Here is a 27,452-nt window from a genome sequence, read left to right as displayed (position 1 = left end):
AAATCGTGAAGGAATTGTATCCAACCTTTAAAGATAACGGTCAAGTCAGCGACACATTTTAATCTACGTAATTGATTAATTAATAGTTCATTGAATAGATTTTGTTATCTTCCTATCGATATTACCTCCTACTTGTTTTCGTAATTTTCGTTTGTTATTTAATATTTGTTGAGGTTATCATCGTCGTCAATATCGTAATCTGTAATTACTGAATTGTTTATTTTACACTGACTGACTAGTAACTAGATCGCTCAAAGATATCGCCTTATGAAGGTTATGGTCACTAGTCTTGAAGGAAATGAAAGTCAAATTTCATTCCAGTATTTCTAAGGGTTTCTATTCGTAACAAGACTTAAGTCATATTGACTAGGCGTCGGCGAATACAGCCATTCGTGAAGAGCTTGCGCGACGATCCCGTAGCTCTTGGTCAGGCAGTTGAAGGGTCCCAGGATTTTTACAGACGGAAAACGTCGGTGGGTTGAAGCCATTAGCGTTTTACTCCGAAAAAAGAAGCCCAAGGTCTCAGAGGATTGGTCTATAAAACGCGATATAACATTGTCTACCTTTAGAATACTGAAACTAAATTAAAAATCATTGATTTCGATTTAGGCACTATAATTTTGTTCCATAAAAATTAAATAAACTGTCAATATATTGTCTTAAAGTATGATTCATCGGATGTTGTCCATCACCATGTATGACCAATCTGCTCTAAGCATAAAAAAATGCCTAATTTGTAAAATTAAATTGACCACAATCAAAATCTTATAAAGAGGAAAAACGATATTACAATAAAATTAAATAATGGATCTATATTTATAGTATTCACCTGTTACAGTAAATTTAATAAAGAATGTACAAACCGATTTTAATTATTTTTGCGTAAGTACAAAATAAGCACCTTAAAGCGAAAAATAAACTGAATGACAAAACGATGGTCCTAGGAGCTAGGAAAACGTATGCAAACAGCAATGTAAGAGTATTTGAAATGAACAAAGATTAACCTGGCCATTCTAAATTGGAACGACGATCACAGGAATCATTTCTCAAACTATGAAATAACCTTTAAATAAAAAATCATGTGAACTGTGACTTTATAAGATATTGATTTTCTGTCTCTTTTCTTTAATGCGGGTTTTAAAAACATTCATATTACTACGTCAAGTTTTTACAAAGACGGTAATGTCAACCCTTTATGGCTATGATAATTGCCCCAGCCTGTGATGTGTATCCCACTGCGGGGGCAAAGGACTCTTGCTTTATAGTGCATTAATCACCATAAAACACACTTGAATCAGCAACGTAATGCCTCCGAAATACACTACTACATCTAAAAATCTAAAATAACGTAATCCCCTAATTAAGATCATGCTTCAAAGTATTTTAGGGATTTTTATGATGACCCTGTTCCAAGCAAACGAACATGGACTAAAACACTGACTAAAGAATTTTCACAATTACCCCGCTTTTTGTTAGGGTTCCCTGCTCAAAGGTTAAAACAGAAATTGGGATGTCTGTCTATCGGTCTGTCACCAGGCTGTATATGAAACTTGATAGCTGAACAGTTAAAATATTTACAGTTTATATACTTCGGTTGCCATTTAAACAATAAATAATATAAACAAAACTCGACAGTAATGAACGATTGGTTCGGTAGTAAATTGGATGATTAATATTTATTGCCTCAAATTGTTTCTTTTAGCCCATTCGTATGCTTGCTGCATACGACTCGCACTGGATCATTTTTTTATTTTATTTAAGGGACAACGTTTTTTTTTTCACACGTTAATCGGCTTAGAAATATTTGTGCATTCCTAATCAGATTTAATTTGATTGATGGACTTTTATGGTTCATTACACACAAAATTGACGTGTCGTACGATACACTGGAAATATTTGACTGAACATTGGTCTGGAATAAAACATGCAAAGATTAAAAGTAAGAAAATGTATGGGGTTACAAATATAATGTACCCATTACTGAAATTACAACCAACCCTTTAAAATATTAAAGTTTGAAGAGACATTTATCTATCTATACTAATATATAAAGCTGAAGAGTTTGTTTACTTGATTGTTTGTTTGTTTGAACGCGCTAATCTCAGAAACTACTGGTTCAAATCGAAAAATTCTGTTTGTGTTTAATAGATCATTCATCGAGGAAGGTTTTAGGCTACAAACCATCACGCTGCGACTAATAGGAGCGAAAATAGAATGGAAAATGTGGAAAAAACAGGGCAGGTATAAATCATAACTTTTATCTCCTATCCACGCGGACGAAGTCGCGGGCAACTGCTAGTTTGTTATATTTTCTCCTCAAAATTAATCAGAAAAAGCAATTATCCGGTAATCAATAATAATTCCACGCATCTCTATTCAATTTATCAGATACAAATACTAGTTCCTAAGGAATCACTATCTATTTGATAGTGATTTGACACCCCACCTGATTAAATTGCATATTATCATATTTACTGCGATAGTGATAACAATATATAAAGCCAAAAAAAAACATCAATTGTCAAATCGAAAGCAACGTGCCAACATGAAAATCTTCTTTGTAGTAGCTGCTTTCGTAGCTCGTTAGTATTAAATTTGCCATCACTATAGTAAAAACGAATTTGTAAACTTTGCTATGTTCTATTGTTAAACTTGAATAACTGCTTACTTCCAGTGTGCTCCGGCCATGCCATCCCCGACACTCCAGTAGACCGCGATGCTATCCCCACCATCCCGGGAGACAACAGCCACTATGTAGAGGGCGAGAGCCGCTACATCTGGATGGGAGATGAAGAAGGCAATCCGGTCTTAGTGGATCTAGACGAGCCCGTCGATGAAAGTTTGGTGAATGCCAGGAATGGAGCTAACAACCAATATTGGCTCTTTACAAGGTTAGTATTTTTTTGTAGAAAATGAAGTTTTAATAATCACTCACTTTTCATTTAATGTGTGAGATATTGTATTTTGGCGCTACCTGACATCTACTTGTCAAAAAAAACCAGTGCTAACATCAACATGTATTTTTCAGACGTAACCCAAATAACCACCAACTCCTCATTAATGGAAACCTTCAATCGGTCCGAAACTCCAATTACAACTCAGGCCGAAGCATAAAGGTCATCGTCCATGGTTTGAACAACAACGGAGGATCTCATGTGAACAATGTCATCAGACAAGCTTTCCTTGCCGTTGAAGACGCTAACGTCATCGTAGTAGACTGGCGCGCTCTTGCAAACTCTGGCTACTCCAATGCTTTCAACGGAGTTCCTAATGTTGGTCAACATCTTGGTAACTTCCTCATGTGGCTCATCGGTAACGCTGGAGGCAACTGGAACAACGTGCACCTCGTCGGTCACAGTTTGGGTGCTCACGTTATTGGTAATGCTGGACGTCAAGCTGGTGGACGCCCTCGTCGTGTAACCGGTACGTAAACATTTTACAAATGTACGTAACAATATGTCACAATAGGGTATTTTATCAAAACGGAGGGAAAAAGGATTTTTTTCATTTTATCACATAATTTTAAAGTAAGGAAGCTAGAAAGTGCTTAAGATCATCAAGTTACATCACTTTCTAGTAAAAAGTGTACTGGTAAGGGACGACACACGAGAGTTTTTTAGAAACTGATGGGCTACAATTTTTTCCCTCAAATATCCTCTCTAAAATCTGGGTACATATTTTTTTAGAAATAAAAACACCAAGTCACAATAATACAATGCTATTTCTTTTTCACAGGTTTGGACCCCGCTGGTCCCCGTTGGGCCGGTAACGGCAATGCATTGAACAGGAATGCTGGTCGGTATGTGGAATGCATTCATACTGACGGTCACGTAACTGGTATCATGAACGCTATCGGTGATGCTGACTTCTACCCCAATGGTGGTAAAAACCCTCAGCCCGGTTGCTCCAACAATGTCTGTTCTCATGGCCGCGCTAACGACCTGTTCGCTTCCACTGTCCGCTACAACCGTCTGGTCGGAAGAAGATGTCCAAACATTTGGGAAGCAGAGCTCTCAACTTGTAACGGAGCTGCCTTGAACATGGGGAATGCCCAGTTGAGCAAATCGGGGTAAGTCATTCACAAACACAAGTGGCAAAAATTGGATCGTTTATATGCATATCCATTATAAGTATGCCATGAAAATTATCTTACCAAGACCAAAGTAAATTAAGAACATAATATTTTAGTTCAGAACAGAAAACAAAGATCATAAAATACTTTGAGGTCTTTTTAGACCAACATATCGGTAAACTGCATAATACACGGTACGCCCAATCCGATGATCTTCATTTCATTAATTTTATTCATTTCGAAGACCCGTGACTTAAACCAGCGACCTCTGTATAGTAAATAAACGACTAATTTACTTTTAACGTATTAATTAGTAGTGCATCATCCAGTTCAAATGTTTAAGTGTAACTTCATAATCTTTTTTTTTTATCCACAGCTCCGGTATCTATGGACTCAGAACTGGAAGAACCTGGCCATTCTAAACTGGAACGATGATCACGATCAAGACATATTCAGAAACTATTTTAAATTAAAAAAAAGAAAACCATGACAAATTTTATATGACTAAATAAAAATCTTATCTCTATTCAAAGCATTTTTTTGCCCATGAGTTTTCAATACAGAAATTTCACGCCCTTGTTCCCATTTAAATAATACAAAATTTTATTTAACACTGACGGTTCACCGGTCAACCGTTTTTTATGAACATAACAATATACCAGTCATATAAATAACAATGGGGCATAGGCCTCCGGACCAAAGTCGCATTAGGTGATTACCATTCACCATTCATGCTAGAACCTGTATCATGATGAGTCAACAGGTCCGGATCGAAATGGAACCGATGTTGTTTTTGGTATGCCTATCGCGCTGGCTTTGTTCTGTACCCATAAATATAGCGACTGAGTGATTTAGCATTTTGGAATTTAATCGATTTTTACTATAAAAGTCTCAACTCGCTCCAACTAATAGTAACGACAACGTCTCACGTATACTTCTTTCAATTCATATAGTTTTTCTCCAAGCCCAAAAATATGTAATTATTCTTCGTAGATTCAGATATAACTGAAATATTGACTAAGCTTTTTCGAAATACTATGTGTCTTTCTTGACATGTAAAACTTACTTATAATAAAGTCAAAACGAATCCTACCACAAACAATCTATAAAAGACTAGCCAGGTGACCATGGAGCTGCTTGTTTATCTCTAAAAAGTGATAAAATCTAGACAAAGTCGTGCTTAGTCTAAGGTTTCTTTCTGCGATTTATTTATTACTATAATTAATGTGTGACTTGACTGTTGAAAGGTATACCCTTAAAAGGGAACCATTTCGTTCCGATTTGTTAATTTTGGGTTGTTTCCGTATAACCCAATTTCTGAAATTTCTGAATTTTTAATACATTATATCCTACAACTGGGTATAATGTATTAAATGCGCCCTTGTTTTCTGATAAGACGATGAGACGATTAATGACGATTAGATGTCTAATAAGAATACAAGGGTCCAATCTCCGCAGCCTTCGTTGTACATTTTTCGCTTACCAGTAATGAAGGTTATATCAAAGCCCGTAAGCGAGCGTGTGTATCAACTATCTCCAATTTTATTATATTCCAAAAATGACACATTTTAATGTATTATAAAATATGTAAAAACATTTCTTTATCCGACGATAAACTGATTATAATTAACTAAATTAAGGAATATATTTCTTTTAACAGATTGTAAGCTGTTTGTTTACAAATGTTTTTGCATTTTTTTGTGTAATGAGTAGATAATAGCCTTATCATTAATCAGATGATTAAATCACAAACGTACCACCATTAATCGGTTAGATAAAAATCAACATTTCATATGGTTATTGACTAAGAACACATAAATAAGTATAGGTACTGAGCTTTGAAAATGCTTAAGAATTTGATTGGCTTTAAAGTAAAAAAAAGTATGAGGCAAAATGGAAAAACCGCGTATGGTATTTTAAGTGTAACCAAAATCTTTTCGACACTTGTAATTCTGTTAAGACGTGGACGCTGAAGGTTGCGTTTAAGTTGATAAACTGTTTACTGTTTTTTTGCGAGTGAGCGGTTGCTCATGAACGCTCTCTGAACATCGGTTAACTTCATCATTATTTTCATCCTAAATGGCCCCTTGAGAAGTCTATTTTACTAAACCTTTTGTTTATTTTCTATGGTTTCAAAGTTTTGTCAATACGAAGCAATCTTGCCCAAAATCGATGAGGATGTGTCATGTTTTTCATTTACAACACTGTTCTTAGTGTTCTTTTCGCTTTTTGAACTATATCTTTTTCCTACGAACTTGCTTATGCAAAAACTAAATCAATAAATCACACCCGAAAAAGTGTCAATCGTTTCATTAAGAGTAAATAAATATCAACGCTATGCTAATTATAAAGTGATTGAGTGACAAGTAATTAATAACATGACCTGATAATCTGGTTATGAGATGAATAGTGATGTTCGGGTGCCAAATGTCTGTCGATATATAATATAATAAATAAATGTAAATAAATAAATGCGGACAACATCACATACATTGTTCTGAACCCAAAGTAAGTTGCTTAAGCACTTGTCTTATGGAATTCAGATACAACGAAGGTACCACAAACACCCAGACCCGAGACAATGTAGAAATGTGATTTTTTTTTACATTGACCCGACCGGGGATCGAACCCGGTGCGTACGCCACTCGATCACGGAGGTCGTCAAATATTCTTACATTAATTGTTTATTAAGAGAAGATACTTTACAAATGTTTGTAGATACTTAAAACTTAACACACTGATTGAGAACAAAATGTTTAAGAAGCTTACTTTTACGTTTGCACATTTTTAAGTCATACCAACAATCGGTTGAACCGATTTTTGGTCAATCCACTTCACGATACTAACGGTTTTATATAAAAAGGTGGAAAAATACAAAACTAAATTTAGGAATGTCTTTAAAAAGCTGTTTGTTGAAAGTCTCACTAACATTATATCATTATAAATTTTTTTTGTCCTTCTTATTTTGAAGAATCATCCCGGTAAACCCAACTTACTAGTAGCCAAACCTAAATGCATTACTTATAATCAGTATTAAGCTTTTAATATTGTACTAAACGTGTAGCACCTCTTTTCTGTTTTTTTTTCAGGAAATTGTCGTAGTCCTCCTGTAAGAGTGACCCCTCTTACCTGTAAAATTTTTCAGTTTTAAACTGGGATTTTTTTTCACCGAAAATGTACGACATTAATTATGATCAGATAATTGATTTTGAATGCAATATTTTGCACGTCACGAATCACGATAACTTAAAAAAATCACTCCTGGTAGATAGCTTTTGAAGATTAGTTATTAACTGGTGATTGATGGCTCAAAAGTAGATAAACAGAAAATTATCTATTCTAAAATGATAGTGATGTCAATATATAAACCCTGACAAGAACAATTCAATTCACAATTAAGTTTGTATTGATATGAAGACCTTCATAGTAGTAGCAGCCTTTGTGGCACGTAAGTACTAAATGAAATTATTGCTGATCCTTCTTTCCTCCAAAAAACTATAAGCCCACCAAACATTTCTTCTGAGTACTTCGGTGATGATGGCTCAGTAACAAGAGCGAAGAATTTTACAGTATAATTTCAATCTACCAGACGACCAAACTTATGCACTGTAACTAATGAAATGTTTTAGTGTGCTCCGGCCATGCCATCCCCGACACTCCAGTAGACCGCGATGCTATCCCCACCATCCCGGGAGACAACAGCCACTATGTAGAGGGTGAGAGCCGCTACATCTGGATGGGAGATGAAGAAGGCAACCCGGTCTTAGTGGATCTAGACGAGCCCGTCGATGAGAGTATAGTGAATGCCAGGAATGGAGCTAACAACCAATATTGGCTTTTCACCAGGTATGCATATTTAACTACAATAATACTCTAAGTACTATTTGTATTCAAACCTTCTAAAACTTTTTTTTTAACTTGAACAGTCCAATTTCATTGTAATTAACATTTAATTTGTTGGCTGTGAACTTGTGGAATTTACTTAATGGTCGCGTGAACAACGAAACTTCCAAATGGACAATATTTCTCTGACATTTGTGAGGTACCTATCAAGTTATTATGCTTATATTGTTTTTTCAGACGTAACCCAAACAATCATCAAGTGCTCGTTAATGGGAACATCAACTCAGTTCGCAACTCAAACTACAACGCCGCACGGAACATAAAAGTCATCGTCCATGGATGGAACAACAACGGAGGATCTCATGTGAACAACGTCATCAGACAAGCTTTCCTCGCCGTAGAGGACGCTAACGTCATCGTAGTAGACTGGCGTGGTCTCGCTGGATCAAGCTACAACAATGCTGCCAACGGTGTTCCTAATGTTGGTCAACATCTCGGTAACTTCCTCGTGTGGCTCATCAACAACGCTGGAGGCAACTGGAACAACGTGCACCTGGTCGGTCACAGTTTAGGAGCTCACGTTATTGGAAATGCTGGACGTCAAGCTGGTGGTCGTCCTCGTCGTGTAACCGGTAAGTTACCAGCTATTACCTAGGGACATTAGCGTCGCAAGCAGAAATATTTATAATCGTGTTAAAGTATACTTAGGTGCCAGTTTTTCTAATTTTTTACTTCTGTTTACACAGGTTTGGACCCCGCTGGTCCCCGTTGGGGCGGTAACGGCAATGCATTGAACAGGAACGCCGGTCGTTATGTAGAGTGCATTCACACTGACGGTCATGTAACTGGTATCATGAACGCAATTGGTCACGCTGACTTCTACCCCAATGGTGGTAAAAACCCTCAGCCCGGCTGCTCCAACAATGTCTGCTCCCATGGCCGCGCTAACGACCTGTTCGCTTCCACTGTCCGCTACAACCGTCTGGTCGGAAGAAGATGTCCAAACATTTGGGAAGCAGAGCTCTCCACTTGTAACGGAGCTGCCTTGAACATGGGCAATGCTCAGTTGGGCAAATCAGGGTAAGTTTTTGGAGATAATTAAGTGATTATCAAATAATTACCTACTCACAACGATACCCCCTCTTTTGTCCCTACTTACTTATTTTAGTTTGCATACTGGTTCAGAAATTTAGATTTTTTTAAACTAAATCACATTTTAATCGAATCTGTACTAAAGTAGATACAGTAATATGCCAGCAGAACATAGCAAAAACATGTGGCACTGTGATCTGACTGTCAATTAATAGTTTTTTTTTTCCACTCTCTATTTATGGTTAAACTAATCCTTAACTTTACAGGAGCGGTCTTTATGGACTCAGAACTGGAAGAACCTGGCCTTTCTAAACTGAAAATCGAATGAGAAGTTACCTTAATAGAATCGGCATTTTTTGTTGAAACATGTTTTTTTTTTTGTAAGTCCAATAAAATATTAATTTTATGGAATTCAGTATTTTCCTCAAAGATATTAATCAACTATCATCATACGGCGGCAAAATCATTACCCTCCGACAAGGAAGACGGATACAAATAGCTTATGTAATAATCAGGTCTAAGATACCTTCATATCAAATTTCAACGAATTCAGTCCAGCCCTTTGAAGAGGTAGCAAACATAATATATTTATATTAGTATTAAGGAAAATTCGTCAGCTGATAGATGGACGAACCTAGAACACTCTGAATCCTAAACCTAGTCAATTAATACACTTATTTTTATTTATTTATACACTTGGTAACAGAATATGCGATTTCTTTAGTTCCAAGTTCTTATCGCAAGCATTTTCACAAATCGCAAAAGTAATTATTTGGTTTATCTTCGCAATATCATATTCGTAGAATTACGCAAAGGTATATTTATAAATAACTTGTTCACACACATACAAGTACAAAAGTACGTGGAGTTTGTTGTGGAGTTGAGTTGAGAATTTATATTCACTGGTATGAACGATTTTGTTTCATTTCACTGGACTAGAAACTGCCACACACCTTTATCTTTAGGATTTCGTGCCCAAATGTTAAAAACGGAATTACATGCCACTTGATCATTTTACTTTTTAGAAAAGTTATTAAACAACTGGGAGTGCTTATCATTACTTATTATGTGCCAAACCGTTACATCATTCTTATCCACCTCATTTTATTTGATTACGATGCAGCGTTGCATTGATAAGGTTTCAATTACATAATACATACAACCTATGTAAATTAAATTGTTTTTTACAAGTGGGGTCATTTATTATATCATCATATTTAATTACAACAACCACATCCTTCAAGTGAACAAACTGATTGCTTGACCCTGCCAACAGCGAACAGCAGTACCATACTGTAATGTTTTAGATGAAAATAATGTCTTGTCTGAAAAGTCAAAGTGTGAAAGTACTATCTAAAAGTACAGCATAAAGGAACCATAAACTGTGTGGATAGCAAGAATACAGAACAGTGGTATTAAGGCAACATGAGTGAAATAAATCCCCTTTTGAGCAATCGAAAGAATCTCATCAGTAATTTATCAGTTTTATCTTTAAAATATCCTAATCATAGAACTTTTAACTTGATGAATGAAATAAAAATGACATGCAAAAACTCAACAAGTGCGAGTCGTCACGAAGACGGGTAGTTTCGTACATTAAAAGACTTTTCTTATATCTTAAAATGGACGTTCAATCAAGCGAAAAAGTTAAATTCTGACTCTGAAGCGGTTTTTACAAGCACTTAGAGAAATTACAGTATGGATTCGTGTTAGGTTCCTCACGATGCTTCCCTTCAATGTTTTTGGCGAGTAGAATTCGATTTAATATGAATTCCATTTTGACACAGACCTGAAGTAAGACAAAACGGAAACTGGCTTCAATACTTAGGTCCTTTAGTTACAGATCCCTGAAAACAACGAATTAATTAGCTTGTTAATGAATCACTGTCAAACACTTTTGCTGTCGATAAAGTTGCATATAATCTTTATGCGATAGTAATAGCAATATATAAAGACCGAAATCGACGTCTACTAGCATAAGTCAGTGCCACCATGAAGATTGTCATCGCGTTAGCAGCCTTCGTAGCTTGTTAGTGAATCCTGAACTCTCTTTTCTTCCTGAAATCTCTTTAATGACTTACTGGCGCTACATCTAATAATTTCATATTTTTTTCATCTCTTTGAGTGTCTTTTAAAGTTTTTGAAAATGTGGTCGAATTTCTAACAGCGAAAAAAATAACAATAATTTATAACAAAACTTCCAGTGGGTTCCGGCCATGCGCTCCCCTCAGTGCCGGGAGACAACAGTCACTACGTGGAGGGCGAAAGCCGCTACATCTGGATGCCAGACAGTGAGGACACACCAGTGCTGGTGGACCTTCACGAGCCCGTCGATAAAGCCCTAGTGCATGCCAGGAATGGAGCTAACAACCAATATTGGCTTTATACCAGGTGAGCAATTCTCTTCTTTCCTCCAAGTTTTCCTGTTAATTCGGATATGCACCTTTTCGAGATTATAGAGAGTGCATGACCAACGTTATACTATTATGTTGGGTTTTGAGATTTTTGTGATAAAAGAGTTATTTTATTCCAGGTCAAACCAAAATAGTAAGCAGATACTTGTCAACGGCAATATCAATTCAGTGAGGAACTCAAATTACGCATCCAACAAGGGCATCAAGGTGATCGTTCATGGATGGAACAACAATGGAGATTCTCATGTCAATACTGTCATCAGACAAGCTTTTCTCGCTGTTCAAGATGTTAACGTTATCGTTGTGGACTGGCGCGGTCTTGCTGGCTCCAGCTACACCTCTGCTGCTGCCGGTGTTCCCGGTATTGGCCAACATCTCGGTAACTTCCTCGTATGGCTCATCAACAACGCCGGAGGCAACTGGAATAACGTGCACCTGGTCGGTCACAGTTTAGGAGCACACGTTGTTGGAAGTGCTGGACGCCAAGCTGGTGGCAGGCCTTCTCGCGTGACAGGTTAGTTCTAACATTTTACAAATGCATTAAACAAATCATGCCTAACATTTTAGTCATTTTTCGACTTGAATAACGAAAAAACTTGTTTTATAACAAACGGTCAATTGTCTTTTACAGGGTTAGACCCCGCTGGTCCTGGCTGGGGTAATAACGGCAACGCTTTGAACAGGAACTCTGGTCGGTACGTCGAAGCCATCCACACTGACGGCAACATCCTCGGTCTCATGAACGCAATTGCTGACGCCGACTTCTACCCTAATGGTGGTAAACATCCTCAACCCGGATGTGCACTAAGTACGTGTTCTCATGGTCGTGCGAATGACCTATTTGCCTCTACTATCCGCCACAACCGGTTCACAGCGAAGAAATGCAACAACGTTTGGGAAGCTGAGCTTTCAACTTGTTCAGGATCTAACTTGAACATGGGCAATGCTCAAATCAACAAATCAGGGTATGTGATTTTGAGTTATCGTCTCAAGCGAACAATATAAAACATGATTGAGATATTCGCACACGAGTATTTGATATATTACGAAGTATTTTTTTCTTTTGCAGAAGCGGTATTTTCGCTCTGAGAACTGGAAGCTCTTGGCCTTTCTAAGCATAACATCTGACAAATCTTGTCGATATGAAACTTAATAGTGACTTTAATGTTAATAAAACTTTTTTGAAATCTTAGTCTTTTGTTTTTTTTGGTCCACCATCATCATCGTCGTTCGAAAGAATATTTCTAGTGATCATGAAAATTATCTTTATAAACATACATATTATGAAGTCAGAGGAAATTATTTTAATATTTTGGATTTGTCGTGAGTTTACCTTAAATCATCTTTAAATAAATTAAACCAATTTCTGTATCAATTTAGTTTATTAAGATTTTAGTTTATTAGTTTCGGAGATAAGATAGGGCAGCACTGGTAAATTCATAGCTATTTTCTTGAATAACTTGGAAACTGTCTTTAAATTAGGTACAAGAAAAAAACATATAAAATCTTCTCACCTTCCATTAGACGATTTAAGTATACGATTCAGTTTTTAATTTATTATTTTTAATTTTCCTTCTTTCCTCCATACAATTTGTACGATTTTTGACATTTGAAATTTACACTCAATCGATCGATTAGATAATTGACTTTGACCGACTGACGGATAGATGGACACACAATTAATAATCCTTTTACGACGACCCTTAAAAACTAGTAAAAATAATAACATAACAAAACCATTCGCACAACGCCATCTAGTGTAAGTTTAAGCAAAGCTTTTGTAATTAGTATAGCGCAATATAGTGAATTACACCCAGAAACAGAACGAACAGTCCTATGTTTGAATTAAATGATCTTTGGGTTTAACAGCCAGGGACACTAACCACTAGACGACTTGACCTAAAGCCAGGCTAGACTAGGAAACTACTAACAGGATGCAGCTAAGCCGTAAAGTATTACAAGGAGCGTCTGCCTATGTGACTCATTCAACCCAGGTTTCAAGATACCTGTTAGGTTTTAGGACTTTCATGTTCTTTACTTTTCTGATTCAAACTGGTTTTGGTTTCATTAATGTACATAGCTACAATAAATAGTCAAGTTTGTTTTGAAGTTTTTACCCGAACCCAAATCTAACCGTCTGCTTTCTGAATTATTCTCAACAAGGCTATCATTGCCTATGTACATATAAATAGTTTGATTGGTAACTCGGGCCAAATAAAGATGTTATAGGTTAAATGATACAAATATGAAAGGGCAACAGTCAGAGTCACATCCGTTAATTGGGCCATGAATTAGTTTATTTACTGGTTTCTGAACAGTTGAAAATGATCGTAATAATTTTGTCTGCTCTCTAAAAAGTCTACAATTCGAGCATTTTTTAAATAATCGACTCCTTACTATGCAATTTAATCGTAGACTTGCGGTACTTTTCACGAACCTTCAACGACAAACACTCGTAGCTTCTAGCATCATACAAAGGCTTTTCCTAGGTGGTCTATCAGTGAGGTGATGCTTGGTAATGTCTTGAGGTCTCAATGATACATGGAATGGAATAAGCTTGTAAAATGAAAATGTGAATAATGATCATTTTGCGACAAATAACAATCTAAGGTGTAAAATTGAATTGGTGAGAAAAATAAAAAAACGTGAGGAAAATGAGAAAATGATTTTTTATTATTACTTGTTCTGAAATCTGTTTAGTTAACTTGCGTTTTAATTATGACTACGGAAATATGTATTATATATACGCACGTTTAAAACAGGTGTGAGGGCCACGCAAAAAAAAAGCATTATCTTTAATAAAAAATCAACGCAATCAAGCACGGATTAAAAACGGCGATTACACATGCTAATTGTATATCTCGCGTGGAATTGCACAAGTCGCTCGAAACCAAGTACATATCACACTTATATCACGGCAATATCATGTATAATGTATTATCTTACTACTAATGAATAGGTGCTTAATATTGAAATGTTTTCAGATTTTAAAATTCCATCTTATTATTTTTTTTCAATTTCATGGCCTGTAGAATGCCTTTCTGGCTGAAAGATTTATATATTGTGAAATAGCCATAGATTATAAATGTAAAGCTCCTAGACTATAGGGACGGTTGAAGTTTTGTACATCGCACTAGTGCACTGCGTTTTGCTTTAGAGCAGGTTTTCTGAAGTCCGAGTCGATTGATTCACCGTTTGCTAGTAATAATAATTAAAAAAAAATTGATATACATAACTCTGGCAATCTCTCATTGATTGGCCCACGTTGAGATCGAACCTACAATTCCATGCATGCAAAGTCACTATAATCCAAGTAATTACAACTTTTTTGTCATAACATTTTATTTTTCATTAATGTCCTTTATCTTGAAAATACTCTTATCATTCAAAACAAATGACGTGACCTAACTCGGCAAGTGCGAGTCGAAATCGAAAACTAAGAGTGTCGTATACGCAATAGATACATTCGCAAAAACAGGTCTACGCAGTGCTCTTATATAAGCGTATGCAATCTTATACACAAACTAGCTGGTTCCATTCAATTAGCATTTCTTTTTATAAGCATATCGTCTGTCCCTTTTATGGTAATTCAATCTTGCAAGTTAAAAATTCACTTCACGAGTTCCGATCAAGCTGATTTGAGTTATGTATATGTGTTGACATCACTAACAACTTACCCAAGAACCTACACGCTTTGATTCACTCTGTGGTTTTTCGTAGAGAAATCTGATTTAAAAATCCTTTGGCAAAACTTGGCTAAGTTCTAGGATACATCATCATTTTTGCACATATTCTCTCCGAGGATCATTTCATTATCTTATTGGCACTACCTTCTTATTAGCACTGTAACACGTTGCAATGTTGGAATATGGTAAAGTAAAATATAAGAGTACAGTCAAAGAGTAGTAGAGTGAAATAGAAAAAAACTTCGAAAACACGGAAATGACATTTAGCAAGATCTATGTGTGACCTTCGAACAAAGATCCCTAAAACACTAATCAGTTTTTGAGTAAATGATTGATGTGACGATTTTGTTAATGTATCACTGTCGAAAATGTATGTAATTGATAAAAACGCATATCATTTTCATGCGATAATACTAACAATATATAAAGCATGGCATCAACGTGTTCTACCAACAGTCCGTGCCACCATGAAGATTGTCCTCGCATTAGCAGCTTTTGTAGCTTGTTCGTATTTAATTTCAATATTTATTCTTATTTTAATGATTTTTCATTTCCAACAACATTTTTAATTTTTAGATACTTTCATATTTAATTTTCCCTTCAATGCATCACATTTCACCTCTTCCTAATTCAATGCAATATTTTTTTAATCTTGCTTAATTTTCAGTGTGCTCCGGCCATGCCATCCCCTCTGTGCCGGGAGACAACAGTGAATACGTAGAAGGTGAGAGCCGCTACATCTGGATGCCGGACGGTGAGGGCAACTCACACCTGGTCGACCTTCAAGAACCCATCGACGAAGCTCTACTGAATGCAAGAAATGGAGCCAACAATCAATATTGGCTTTTCACCAGGTAATTAAATTTAGTTGCCTGGCCAATCACGACTATACAACCTTCATACGCAAATACTGATTATAATAATCTGATCGTTCTTTTTTATAATTTTAGTTTTCTTTTTTTTCAGGTCAAACCAAAACAGCGCACAAATTCTTGTCAACGGAAATATCAACTCAGTAAGGAACTCCAATTATGCATCCAACAAGGGTATCAAAGTCATCGTCCATGGATGGAACAGCAATGGCGGTTCCTCTGTGAATGTTGCTATAAGACAGGCTTTCCTCGCTGTTCAAGACGTCAACGTCATCGTAGTAGACTGGCGCGGTCTCGCTGGCTCCAGCTACACCTCTGCTGCTGCAGGCGTGCCTGGTATTGGTCAACATCTCGGCAACTTCCTTGTGTGGCTCATCAACAACGCCGGAGGCAACTGGAACAACGTTCACCTGGTCGGTCACAGTTTAGGTGCCCATATCGTGGGAGTTGCTGGTCGTCAAGCTGGTGGCAGGCCTTCGCGAGTCACTGGTTAGTAGCATGATATGCCCTAATTTGTCGGTCTAATCTTTTCCTAAGCCAATGCGGGTGCCGACCCCGACCATATTATCATAATATACAGAGCAACGCTTGACAAATATTGACAAACTATATCTGATGAACAGTGCCCTACAATAAGCGTACACTAGTCTAGGTTGCAAGATGAATAATTTCATTAAATCATCTTGTTTTTTTTGTTTACCAGCAAATACTAGTTGATTTTACTATCTCTCCGTCTTTTTTCATAAATAAAGGTCTTTACATTCTAAAGGATTTCTATATACTTCGATTTTCCACAGGTTTGGACGCTGCTGGTCCTGGCTGGAGTAGTAACGGCAATGCCTTAAACAGGAATGCTGGTCGTTACGTCGAAGCCATCCACACTGACGGCAACATCCTCGGTCTCATGAACCCAATTGCTGACGTCGACTTCTACCCGAACGGTGGCAGACACCCACAACCTGGATGCCCTAGTGGCATCAACAGCTCATGCTCTCACAGTCGCGCTCACGAATTGTTCGCTTCCACTATTCGCCACAACCGTTTCACAGGAAGGCGATGCTCTAACCTTAGTCAAGCTCAGAATGTTAATTGTACAGGAGCTAACTTGAATATGGGCAATGCTCAGATCAACAAATCAGGGTAAGTTATTTTGAGTTGTCGACTCAAGCAAACAAAATCTAATTTATGAGTAAGGTTAGATCCAAACTTTTAACGTGTAATTTTTGACATATTTATTTTTTTGCAGAACCGGAATTTACGCTCTCAGAACTGGAAGCTCTTGGCCTTTCTAAACATCACCAACCGAAAAAACCAGGCGACTTTAAATATGACTTGATTGTAAATAAAAACGCGGTCGAAACATATTTTGCTTTTTATTTTATTATACTTTCCTAAAACACCACATTACACATTATTATAAGCCTTTTTCACTTCAAAAAAATATATATTGTACACCTAGAACAACCTATAACAATGTCTTACTAGCCCTTGGAAGGTGTTTTTCTCATAATAATCAGAATCTGCCACATCGTGCTTATTCAACTTACTTTATTTAATCAGTTACTATGAGTCGATAAAATTCCTCTTGAAAAATAAGCTTATTATGTAAATTAAATGATAACGAATTTTGATATAAGTACATTTGGGAACCTAAAGAGATCAACTGAAAGGGCTAAACAAAATCTTTTAGTAATTTTAACAGTGACTTCAGACTATGTATGTAAAATTTTAATGGTAACAGAAATTTCTTAAAAAATTGTGAAGGACTACATACTTGAAAATGCACTCTATCTCTATACATTTAAGGTACATCTATTCTTGCATAGTAGAATAGAACTTTATGACTATAGGTAGCAAAAAACTACACTTTTTGAGTGTTATGCTATGCTTACACAATAGTGTTTCTCCGTCTTTTATCTGTAGCGATAAAGGTATTTTTTTTCGCTTATTGCGTCAAATTTTTGAAACGATCTTTGGTGCTTGGCTGTGATTATAATCTGATAATTTTATCATTACACTTTTACATTGAACTATCAACTTATAGTACACAACACAGGGACCTCCTTTTTGCTGTCATCGGACCATCGGGCTGGACACGATCAACCATATCAGTTGGTTACACTATCCGGGTTGTAAAGTACCATTATCCTTTAGATTTTAGGTTGATCTGACATTACAGGTACTATTTTCATAGAACAAAATAAACTGAATTACAAAATAACTATTGAAAACCTAATAAAAGATAAAGATAATTATTATATTACCTTGGTACCAAATAACTTAGGGATAGTTTAGAAACACGAAAAATTTGGCTTGGTCTAAACTTTAGTCAAATTTGTAGATACTGAGCAGGAATTATACCATCGTTTGTCCTATATGATGTATTTGGCACTGAGCATCAATGTGCTTATGGACATTTCGCCAAATACTAACCATAACGAATCACTGGAATGTATTGAAAGTCATATCACTTTTGAAAACAAAGGAAATTGTTTTCATTGATTTAAAGTTTCAGAATTCAATTTCGATTATCTGTGAAATTGAACCAAAGATCAAGTTTATATCATAAGTTTTCATTGTCATAGTTTAGGTAAATCAGCAATCGCCAGGTTTTTTGTTTTATAAATATCCTAATCACAGAACCATGATGAATCGCACATAAATGACATGCAAAAAGTCGGCAAGTGCGAGTCGGAACCTTATTCCAAAAAATCTGTCTCATTATATATTTTAAAGAAAGTTAATTTTTATAAATTTATAAAGAAACTTAAATGACCGACAAGTTTCTGACTAAACTGAAGTCCTCAGTCATAAGCACAGATCGTCTCGCCGAGAGAACTCATCATCAAGGACTCCACTTGGATCTGAAACTAGTCGGGCAATCCCGATCAATACGCGAAAGTAAACCGTTGCATCATTCAATAATAAAGCGTCCTCTCAAAGTTACTATAAAAACCAAAAAAATAATATTTATCTTGCACAAAAGTGATTGCTTATTGCTTCTTTTAGTATCATGTAATCTGTAAATCTGAGAGCATCCATTTCACTTGGGATCACTGTTAAAACCTACGAAACGTGGTATGAGAGCTGGTAGGGAAACCTGTCAGAAATGGTTATTGTTGGGTATTGGTACACTGGCACCTTGGATATTGATCCCCAAGTAATAAATCACTTGTGGATTAAATCATTGACTAATTAACGAATCACTGACAAACACTTGCGCACTTGATAAATGTGCATATCATCTTTATGCGATAGTAGAGGGGATATAAACAGCCGGGAATCGAAATCTGCAAGCATATGACAGTGCAGTCATGAAGATTGTCATCGCTTTAGCAGCCTTCGTAGCAGGTTGGTATTTTTTGAATATTTATATATTTTTTTTAATTTTATCTTCCTCATTTTGTCTAATTTTATTAAAACATACCATGTTCGCAATTAATTACTTTTGTCAATTAATGAATTACATATTATTTACATATTACATTTCACATCCATCCAGTGTGCTGCGGCCATGCGCTCCCCACGGTGCCGGGAGACAACAGTCACTACGTGGAGGGTGAGAGCCGTTATATCTGGATGCCGGACGGTGAGGGTAATGCACACTTGGTAGACCTTCACGAGCCCGTCGATGAAGCTCTACTGAATGCAAGAAATGGAGCCAACAACCAATATTGGCTTTTCACTAGGTAACAGTCCTCATGCTATTTGATTCGTATGGATACAAATATTTAACTTGAGTTTATAAAACATTTTCAAATCACTGATCTTAATTTTCTTGACCAATTTTTTTTCTATTCCAGGTCAAACCAAAACAGCAGGCAAATCCTTACCAATGGTAATATCAACTCAGTAAGGAACTCTAACTATGCATCCAACAAAGCCATCAAGGTCATCGTTCATGGATGGAAAGACAATGGAGATTCTCATGTCAATACTGTCATCAGACAGGCTTTCCTCGCTGTTCAAGATGTTAACGTCATCGTAGTGGACTGGCGCAGTCTCGCTGGCTCCAGCTACAACACTGCCGCTAGGGGTGCTCCTGGTATTGGTCAACATCTCGGTAACTTCCTCGTGTGGCTCATCAACAACGCTGGTGGCAACTGGAACAACGTTCACCTGGTTGGTCACAGTTTAGGAGCGCATATTGTTGGAAGTGCTGGACGTCAAGCTGGTGGCAGGCCTTCCCGCGTGACGGGTTAGTTGCAACATTTCCAATTTTGTGAAAGCATCTTGCATATAAACTCTTTTTCCACACGTTGGAATCGCATCAAACTAATTTGGTCAAATCCAAAAATAAACCTTAGCTATAACCGGCCAAATATTTTTAATTTACAGGTTTGGATGCCGCTGGTCCAGGCTGGGGTAGTGGTAACAGCAACACATTAAGCAGGAACGCTGGACGATACGTGGAAGCTATCCACACAGATGGCAACGTTCTCGGTCTCATGAACGTTATTGGTGACACTGACTTTTACCCCAACGGTGGTAAACATCCTCAGCCTGGCTGCTCAATTCTCAGTAATTCATGTTCTCACGCTCGCGTTCTTGACTTATTCGCCTCTACTATTCGCCACAACCGGTTTACAGCGAGGAGGTGCAATAACATTAGAGAAGCTGAACAGGTTAATTGTTCAGGATCTAATTTGAATATGGGCAATGCTGTTATCAACAAATCAGGGTGAGTGATTATTGTCTTAAGGAACCAATGTTTATACCCAGTTTATGGAGACAAAAAGAAAAATACTTATATAACAACACCTACTAAAAAAAAGATCGTGGTTAAGGAACGTGACTTCGTGACAGTCCCATTGAAGGGTAGGTACTCTCAACGAGATTCGTCATGAAACCAATTTGTTTATTTACCTGTTCTATATTGTATTCTATTCTATTTTCTTTCAACCTATTTCTACGTAACCCTCAGTGTCGCTAGTCCAACTTGCATTTGACCGGTTTTATTTTGTTTTACAGAAGCGGTATTTACGCTCTCAGGACTGGAAGCTCTTGGCCTTTCTAACAACCAACCGGAAATCTTAGCGATTTAACATTTAATGATGACGCAGATGTAAATAAAACTTTATCAAAATATTTGGATATTGTACCTCTTTTATTTTTTCAACAGTTGAATTTTATAAAAATCCTTAGTTATCATAACTGACTAAGGTGCATTTACTCAATTCCAAAGAAAAAAAAGATACAAATATGAAATGGGATCACTTTATTTATACAAAAAAATTGAGACATCATCATCAACATCAAATTTTAATTAAGTAATTTATTCATATTTTATGCAGTGTAAGTTACAAAACTTGCGTGACAACAACGACAAAAAAAACCTTATTATTTAATTTAAAAATCAAAGCAATCATAGATTAAAATCGGAAACTATACAAACATTGTACGCATATTGTATGTATATCACATTCAATATCAATATCACGGTAATATCATGTTATATGGATTACCTCATCTACTAATTAATAGGTGCTTCCTCAAATCTACTGATTATTCACTGCGTGCTTTAAAATAAATATTAAAATTAAACATATTTAGAGTTCCGTACTCAATAGGTAAATACCGAAGCCTATTACGACGCTTCCGCTGTTTGCCAGTCTATTCATTCGTCTGTCACCAAACCATTTTTCATGAACCGAGAAAACTGAAAGGTTTAAAATTTGACTGATGAATTATTTCTACCACACAACAACGATTGTTGAAGTAAAGAAAAATATGGGTGACCAATTGAAAGCAGTTTTTATTTGGAACAGACGAAATGTTGCATCCTGAAAAAAAAACATTTCCTCGTCCTGTGAAATACGTTTGACGGCTAACAGATTGATATACCTATAATGTACGTATGTATGTCACTGAATCATCCTTAAAAGCTAGACAAAAACACATACTCATGGTTACATGCTTTTAACGCTCTTAAGATTACATGCATCTGACATAGAGGAACAAAACACAACTGACTACAATACTTGACTACAGCACATGAGGCCGGTACTAGGACTATTAGTAGTAAATTAAGGTATTAATCAGAGGATAAGGTATAAGTTGTCCTGAGCGTTCTTTCAAGGGAGTAAGCAGTAGTAGCCATGTGGATAGTACCAGGAGAACTGGTAGTTATACTTATGTGGTATATTCACAAGTCGAAAGCCCACTAGTGTTTCATGTTTATAAACCTAAGTAACTTTTCGCCCGCGGCCCACGTCGATGTCGGTTATATCGCGTTTCCAAGAGAACTCTTCAAAAAACCGGAAAAAATCTTCAAAAATCCTACATTCTTTCTCAAGTTCAACTCTATCTCTGTACCAAATTTCATTAAAATCCGTTCAGTGGTTTAGACGTGAAAGCGTAACAGACAGACAGACAGACAGTTACTTTCACATTTATAATATTAGTAGGGATAATAAAACGAAAAATTTCCGTGTATCCCAAATTGCTTTACAGGGACCAATCTATGCACCAATGAGCATCTCTCAATACATGACTTTAATGTACAAAAATTTAACCAAAAAAAATGTCTGATAATAAAATTCAAAATCTGTTCGTTCAGTTAGTTGTATCTAAGGCAGAACAAAGTTCACCGGGTCTATTTATAACTTACTCTCGACTGAACCGGCAATAGTAGATCCAGCGGAATTTTCCAAAAGGGTCACCGTGGCCCTAGAATACAAAGGAAAAAAGAAGAAACAAAGGCTGGGTTTTAGTTAGTTAAAGTCTGACAGAATCTCTCCTGGTCAATTTTAATTTAATGTCTCCTACATTTAAGGATTTGCTATTTGGAGAAAAGGTACCAGAAGAACAGGCAGTAGTAGTAGTACACGAGATATCGTATCTTGCGAAGCCGTGAATGAAATACTTAAATTGTCAAGTATTTTTATTAACATTGACAGTAAGACCATAACAAATGTTCCACTGGTGACCACTAGCACTAGAAAGATTTGAACATTAATGCACGGTATCACTTGGATTGGGCAATTTCAGTATTAATATTTGGCATCCACCTCGCGATACATCGTAAGCACTCCAGGGAAGGTTTCAACGGTTTACGAAAAAATTGCAAAATTAATTGTACATCAACTGTGACGTACTACGTAGTTCGCCGGGACAGCTAGTATCTTATAATTATTGTTTCTAATTTTTATTTTATTTGTACCACCTGTAATTGCACATTATGGATTGCAATAAACCATTTTTATTTGACTTGAAAGTAAATATATCTTCGAGAATCTTATTGGTACTTGCCTGTGCTAAGACGGAACAGGCTACATACATAGAACCGCAAGGCTACCACGACCTATGTACAATAAATATTTACATTTATTTTACCTTTAATTGGCTTTATCTTGGAAATACCCTTATCAATTAATTGAAAACAAATGACGTGTACAAACACGAAAAGTACGAGTCGAAATCTTGGTCTCAGAGTTTCGTATTATTTACAAAATAACACGCTTAAACATTCTAATACTTGTTTAGGAACTAGTTAACATCAGTGACATTTTCATTTTATTTAAAATCGTATATTTTCTAGATAATCTCTATTTTGTTAAATAAAAATAATTTAATTGCAAATTATCATGTCATTTTCATATGTGTGTTATGCCTTTCAATAGCTAGCTCCATCTTACCATCTGAAAATGAGAATTGCTTAGCTTTCATCCAGGTTTTATATCATTTCCCTGCTTCTTTGTCTCAGAAATTTCATCAAACAAAATAATTTTGAGATTCCCGTTTCAAAATGTAATTTTTGACGACCTCCGTGGTCGAGTGGCGTATGCACCGGTTTCAAGGTGTCGCTAGCTCTGAGGTCCCGGGTTCGATCCCCGGTAGGGTCAATGTAAAAATTCACATTTCTACGTTGTCTCGGGTCTGGGTGTTTGTGGTACCTTCGTTGTATCTGAATTAAATAACACAAGTGCTTAAGCAACTTACTTTGGAACGTTAGAACAATGTATGTGATGTTGTCCGCATTTATTTATTTATTTACTTTTTGCCATCGTAGATTATTTCTACTTTATTAAGATCACACAGTTACACTATTAAAATGTTCAGGTAACTATACAAAGATGAAAAAAAAATGAAATTTTACCAATAGGAAAGAGCAGGAACAGGCAGGAGCTGTTTATAACCAGAAAACTCTACAATGGTACCCGACTAATTATCTTTCAAACATAACTATGAAAATGCCACACCCTCGAATACAGAACCCTAAACCCTAAAACATTAATCAGTATTCGAGTTATGATTGATGAAATGATTTTATTAATGAATCACTGTCAAACATAAACGTTATTGATAAAAAAGCATATCAATTTTTATGCGATAATACTAACAATATATAAAGCATGGCATTAACGTGAACTAGCAAAAGTTAGTGACATCATGAAGATTGTCCTCGCACTAGCAGCTCTCGCAGCATGTTAGTGTTTTTTTCCAATATTAATTGATCAAACTATATCAATTATTTTTTCTTGGACTTCTTCTATCAATAGTTATAGTTCTAACAATTACTAAAACTAGTTTCAATCTTCCGTGATTTCCAGTGAGCCATGCTCTCCCCGCGGTGCCTGTAGACAACAGTCACTACGTGGAGGGTGAGAGCCGCTACATCTGGATGCCGGATGGTGAGGGCAACTCACACCTGGTAGACCTTCACGAGCCCGTCGACGAAGCTTTACTGAATTCCAGAAATGGAGCCAACAACCAATACTGGCTTTTTACCAGGTAATTACATTTAATTGTCTGTCCAAAACAATCTTCGTAACCAAGTGTCAACCAATCTTTGTGACCTACTGATTCAAATAATTTGATCAAGGATTCGTCAAAGTCAACATAACAAGAATCATTAAATCTAGCTTGTTGTTTAGATTTAGCTCTCTTTTATTTCAGGTCAAACCAAAACAGCGCACAAATTCTCGTTAACGGCAATATCAACTCAGTAAGGAACTCCAATTATGCATCCAACAAGGGCATCAAGGTCATCGTCCACGGATGGAACAACAACGGAGGTTCACCTGTGAATGTTGCTATCAGACAGGCTTTCCTCGCGGTTCAAGACGTTAACGTCATCGTTGTCGACTGGCGTGGTTTGGCTAGCTCCAGCTACACCTCTGCTGCTGGCGGTGTTCCCAGTGTTGGACAACATATCGGAAACTTCCTTGTGTGGCTCATCAACAACGCTGGAGGCAACTGGAACAACGTTCATCTAGTCGGTCACAGTTTGGGCGCTCACATCGTTGGAGTTGCTGGACGTCAAGCCGGTGGCAGGCCTTCCCGCGTGACTGGTTAGTTGCAACATCATTCGTAATACAGGGTGATAGGGATGAAATTTTTATTTAGCCCTTTTCACGAAAAAAGGCATTGTAAATAAAACAATAAAAACTGCTTTCGATCAGCTGATTCGTAAAGGTACTCATCGTTCATTGCTCTCTCGCAAATCTAACCGAGAGTGACGTCAAAATGTTCAATTCATCATTCAATCATGAGCTTAAGCAGTGGCGGGGTCGCGAGCAAGCCGCATGAATAAACCGATTCATCAAAAGACCGACGAAAAATTCCCAAGCAGGGGGATCTTTAATCATGTCCATAACCCCTGGACCACGGGATCGGTATGACGTCTCTTCCACCCTGTATATCTTACCTTTTCCCAAACTAAATGGAATCAATCTCCAGATTGGTCGGCATCAACCATACATTTTAAACACAGCGTCGATTATTCTATCTCTGCAAACGAAATCTTATAAACAGTATCTCTTAATGAGCTTGAACAGGGCACAGTTGCAATCTGAATATTGTCATGAAATCAGCTGATATTTTTGGTTAACTGAACAGTTAATATGTCAGAATCTCTTTCTTTTCATACATACTATTTCAGTTTAATAACACAAAATATAATCGATTTTCTACAGGTTTGGACGCTGCTGGTCCTGGCTGGAGTAGCAACAGCAACGCGTTAAACAGGAATGCTGGTCGTTACGTCGAAGCCATCCACACCGACGGCAACATCCTCGGTCTCATGAACCCAATTGCTGACGTCGACTTCTACCCGAACGGTGGCAGACACCCACAACCTGGTTGCCCTGGTGGTATCAACAGCTCATGCTCTCACGGACGTGCCTTTGAATTTTTTGCTTCCACAATCCGCCACAACCGTTTCACAGGCAGACAATGCTCTAACCTTAGTCAAGCTCAGAATGTTAACTGTTCAGGTGGTAACTTGAACATGGGCAATGCTCAGATCAACAAATCAGGGTAAGTGATAATTTGAGTTATCAACTTAAACAAACAAAATCTAATTTAGGAGTAAGGTTATACCCAAACTTTTAACGTGTAATTTTTGGGTTCAAACCAACTAAATAACCACTCTTTATGACGGTCAGACTTTAACATGATTATTTTTTACAGATCCGGAATTTACGCTCTCAGAACGGGAAGCTCATGGCCTTTCTAAACAACCCGAACCGGAACAACCCAACGACGTGACTTTAAAAAGATTAAACTTGCGAAATCTACTTCTTTTGTTTTTCTATCGTACTTTTTCTCTGCCTGTTTGTTAAAATCATAAATGAGTAAAGTTTAGTAAGTATTTAATATTCTTTTGAGCTGTGATGGCTTAAATAGCATTGAGATGAAACCTGTAATTATAGATAGTAACATATCTACATATTTACATGAATGCCGTAAGGAATTTTCCTTTGATAATTGAAACCTTAACGTTTAGACCAGGTTGCACTGTCCGTGGTCACAAGCAGACAGTCTGCTGTCTAAAAAATGAAATTATTGACTGAGGAATCAAGTAAGGGATGCTGAACAGGATAACTGATCAGGATCTAACATTGTCAATGCTGTCTTTCATAAATAAATCAGAGTAAATCTATGATAATAAAGAGTACTTGGTTAAAAAAGATAGCATTTTCCATAAAATAACGAACGCAAAATATCAATTAAACAATTTTCATCTAAATAAACAAACCATGATCTAGATAAAGTCACTTTGGAACATCAGCGCCATCTGTTATCTTGCACTTGAACTAGTTTACTGAACTAGAATGATCATAAGAATATAATTAATCAAGAGAGTTCTCATTTCTTTTGATGAAAAACTTGATGATGCGAAAATGAATATGGAATTCAATCGTCATGTGAGAGTAGGTATCAATTACATATTTTAGTCTCTACAATTCTGACAAAGATGATTTGTCGAGTGGTTTATTATTTAGAGGTTTTTGTTTTTTTATTATTTGTTGTTTTTTATACTGTCTCTATTAATACAAAACCGAAAAAAATAACACTGGTTAATAAAGCTTTCAAAGTTCTATTGGAATCTTTTTGGATTTAACAAAGCCAAGAAGTCACAACATAAACTATAATAAAAAAGTAATCGCAGTAAACATACTTGGCACGACTTAGTCTGGATTTCATTACTTTTTATTAGAGACTAGCTGTTGCCCGCGACTTCGTCCCC

At 36.6% G+C, this 27,452-nt stretch overlaps 4 protein-coding genes across 4 annotated transcripts; all 4 read left to right on the top strand.

The window, feature by feature from the left end:
• The first annotated feature begins 2,475 nt into the window (after window positions 1-2,475).
• On the top strand, window positions 2,476-4,551 carry LOC113496533 (pancreatic triacylglycerol lipase-like). Its single transcript, XM_026875790.1, has 5 exons — window positions 2,476-2,582; window positions 2,675-2,891; window positions 3,029-3,423; window positions 3,736-4,069; window positions 4,449-4,551. The coding sequence occupies exons 1-5, from the start codon at window positions 2,546-2,548 to the stop codon at window positions 4,492-4,494; spliced, it is 1,029 nt and encodes a 342-aa protein (XP_026731591.1). The 5' UTR covers window positions 2,476-2,545; the 3' UTR covers window positions 4,495-4,551.
• A 2,870-nt stretch (window positions 4,552-7,421) lies between these two features.
• Window positions 7,422-9,415, top strand: LOC113496532 (pancreatic triacylglycerol lipase-like). The gene is made up of 5 exons (XM_026875789.1): window positions 7,422-7,520; window positions 7,702-7,918; window positions 8,153-8,547; window positions 8,662-8,995; window positions 9,274-9,415. Exons 1-5 carry the CDS (start codon window positions 7,484-7,486, stop codon window positions 9,317-9,319), a joined length of 1,029 nt encoding a protein of 342 aa, XP_026731590.1. The 5' UTR covers window positions 7,422-7,483; the 3' UTR covers window positions 9,320-9,415.
• Window positions 9,416-10,924: 1,509 nt separating this feature from the next.
• On the top strand, window positions 10,925-12,613 carry LOC113496827 (pancreatic triacylglycerol lipase-like). The gene is made up of 5 exons (XM_026876187.1): window positions 10,925-11,036; window positions 11,212-11,398; window positions 11,541-11,935; window positions 12,053-12,386; window positions 12,491-12,613. Exons 1-5 carry the CDS (start codon window positions 11,000-11,002, stop codon window positions 12,534-12,536), a joined length of 999 nt encoding a protein of 332 aa, XP_026731988.1. The 5' UTR covers window positions 10,925-10,999; the 3' UTR covers window positions 12,537-12,613.
• Window positions 12,614-15,501: 2,888 nt separating this feature from the next.
• Window positions 15,502-26,499, top strand: LOC113496789. The gene is made up of 10 exons (XM_026876112.1): window positions 15,502-15,611; window positions 15,775-15,961; window positions 19,783-20,177; window positions 20,318-20,660; window positions 20,951-20,955; window positions 24,354-24,407; window positions 24,532-24,712; window positions 24,878-25,272; window positions 25,897-26,239; window positions 26,393-26,499. The coding sequence occupies exons 1-10, from the start codon at window positions 15,575-15,577 to the stop codon at window positions 26,436-26,438; spliced, it is 1,986 nt and encodes a 661-aa protein (XP_026731913.1). The 5' UTR covers window positions 15,502-15,574; the 3' UTR covers window positions 26,439-26,499.
• The last annotated feature ends 953 nt before the right edge of the window (window positions 26,500-27,452 follow it).

The sequence above is a fragment of the Trichoplusia ni genome, chromosome 8 (assembly GCF_003590095.1).
Source record: "Trichoplusia ni isolate ovarian cell line Hi5 chromosome 8, tn1, whole genome shotgun sequence".
Taxonomy (NCBI): domain Eukaryota; kingdom Metazoa; phylum Arthropoda; class Insecta; order Lepidoptera; family Noctuidae; genus Trichoplusia; species Trichoplusia ni.
Note: the sequence above shows the minus strand (reverse complement) of the source record. Positions and strands in the feature narration are given on the sequence as shown.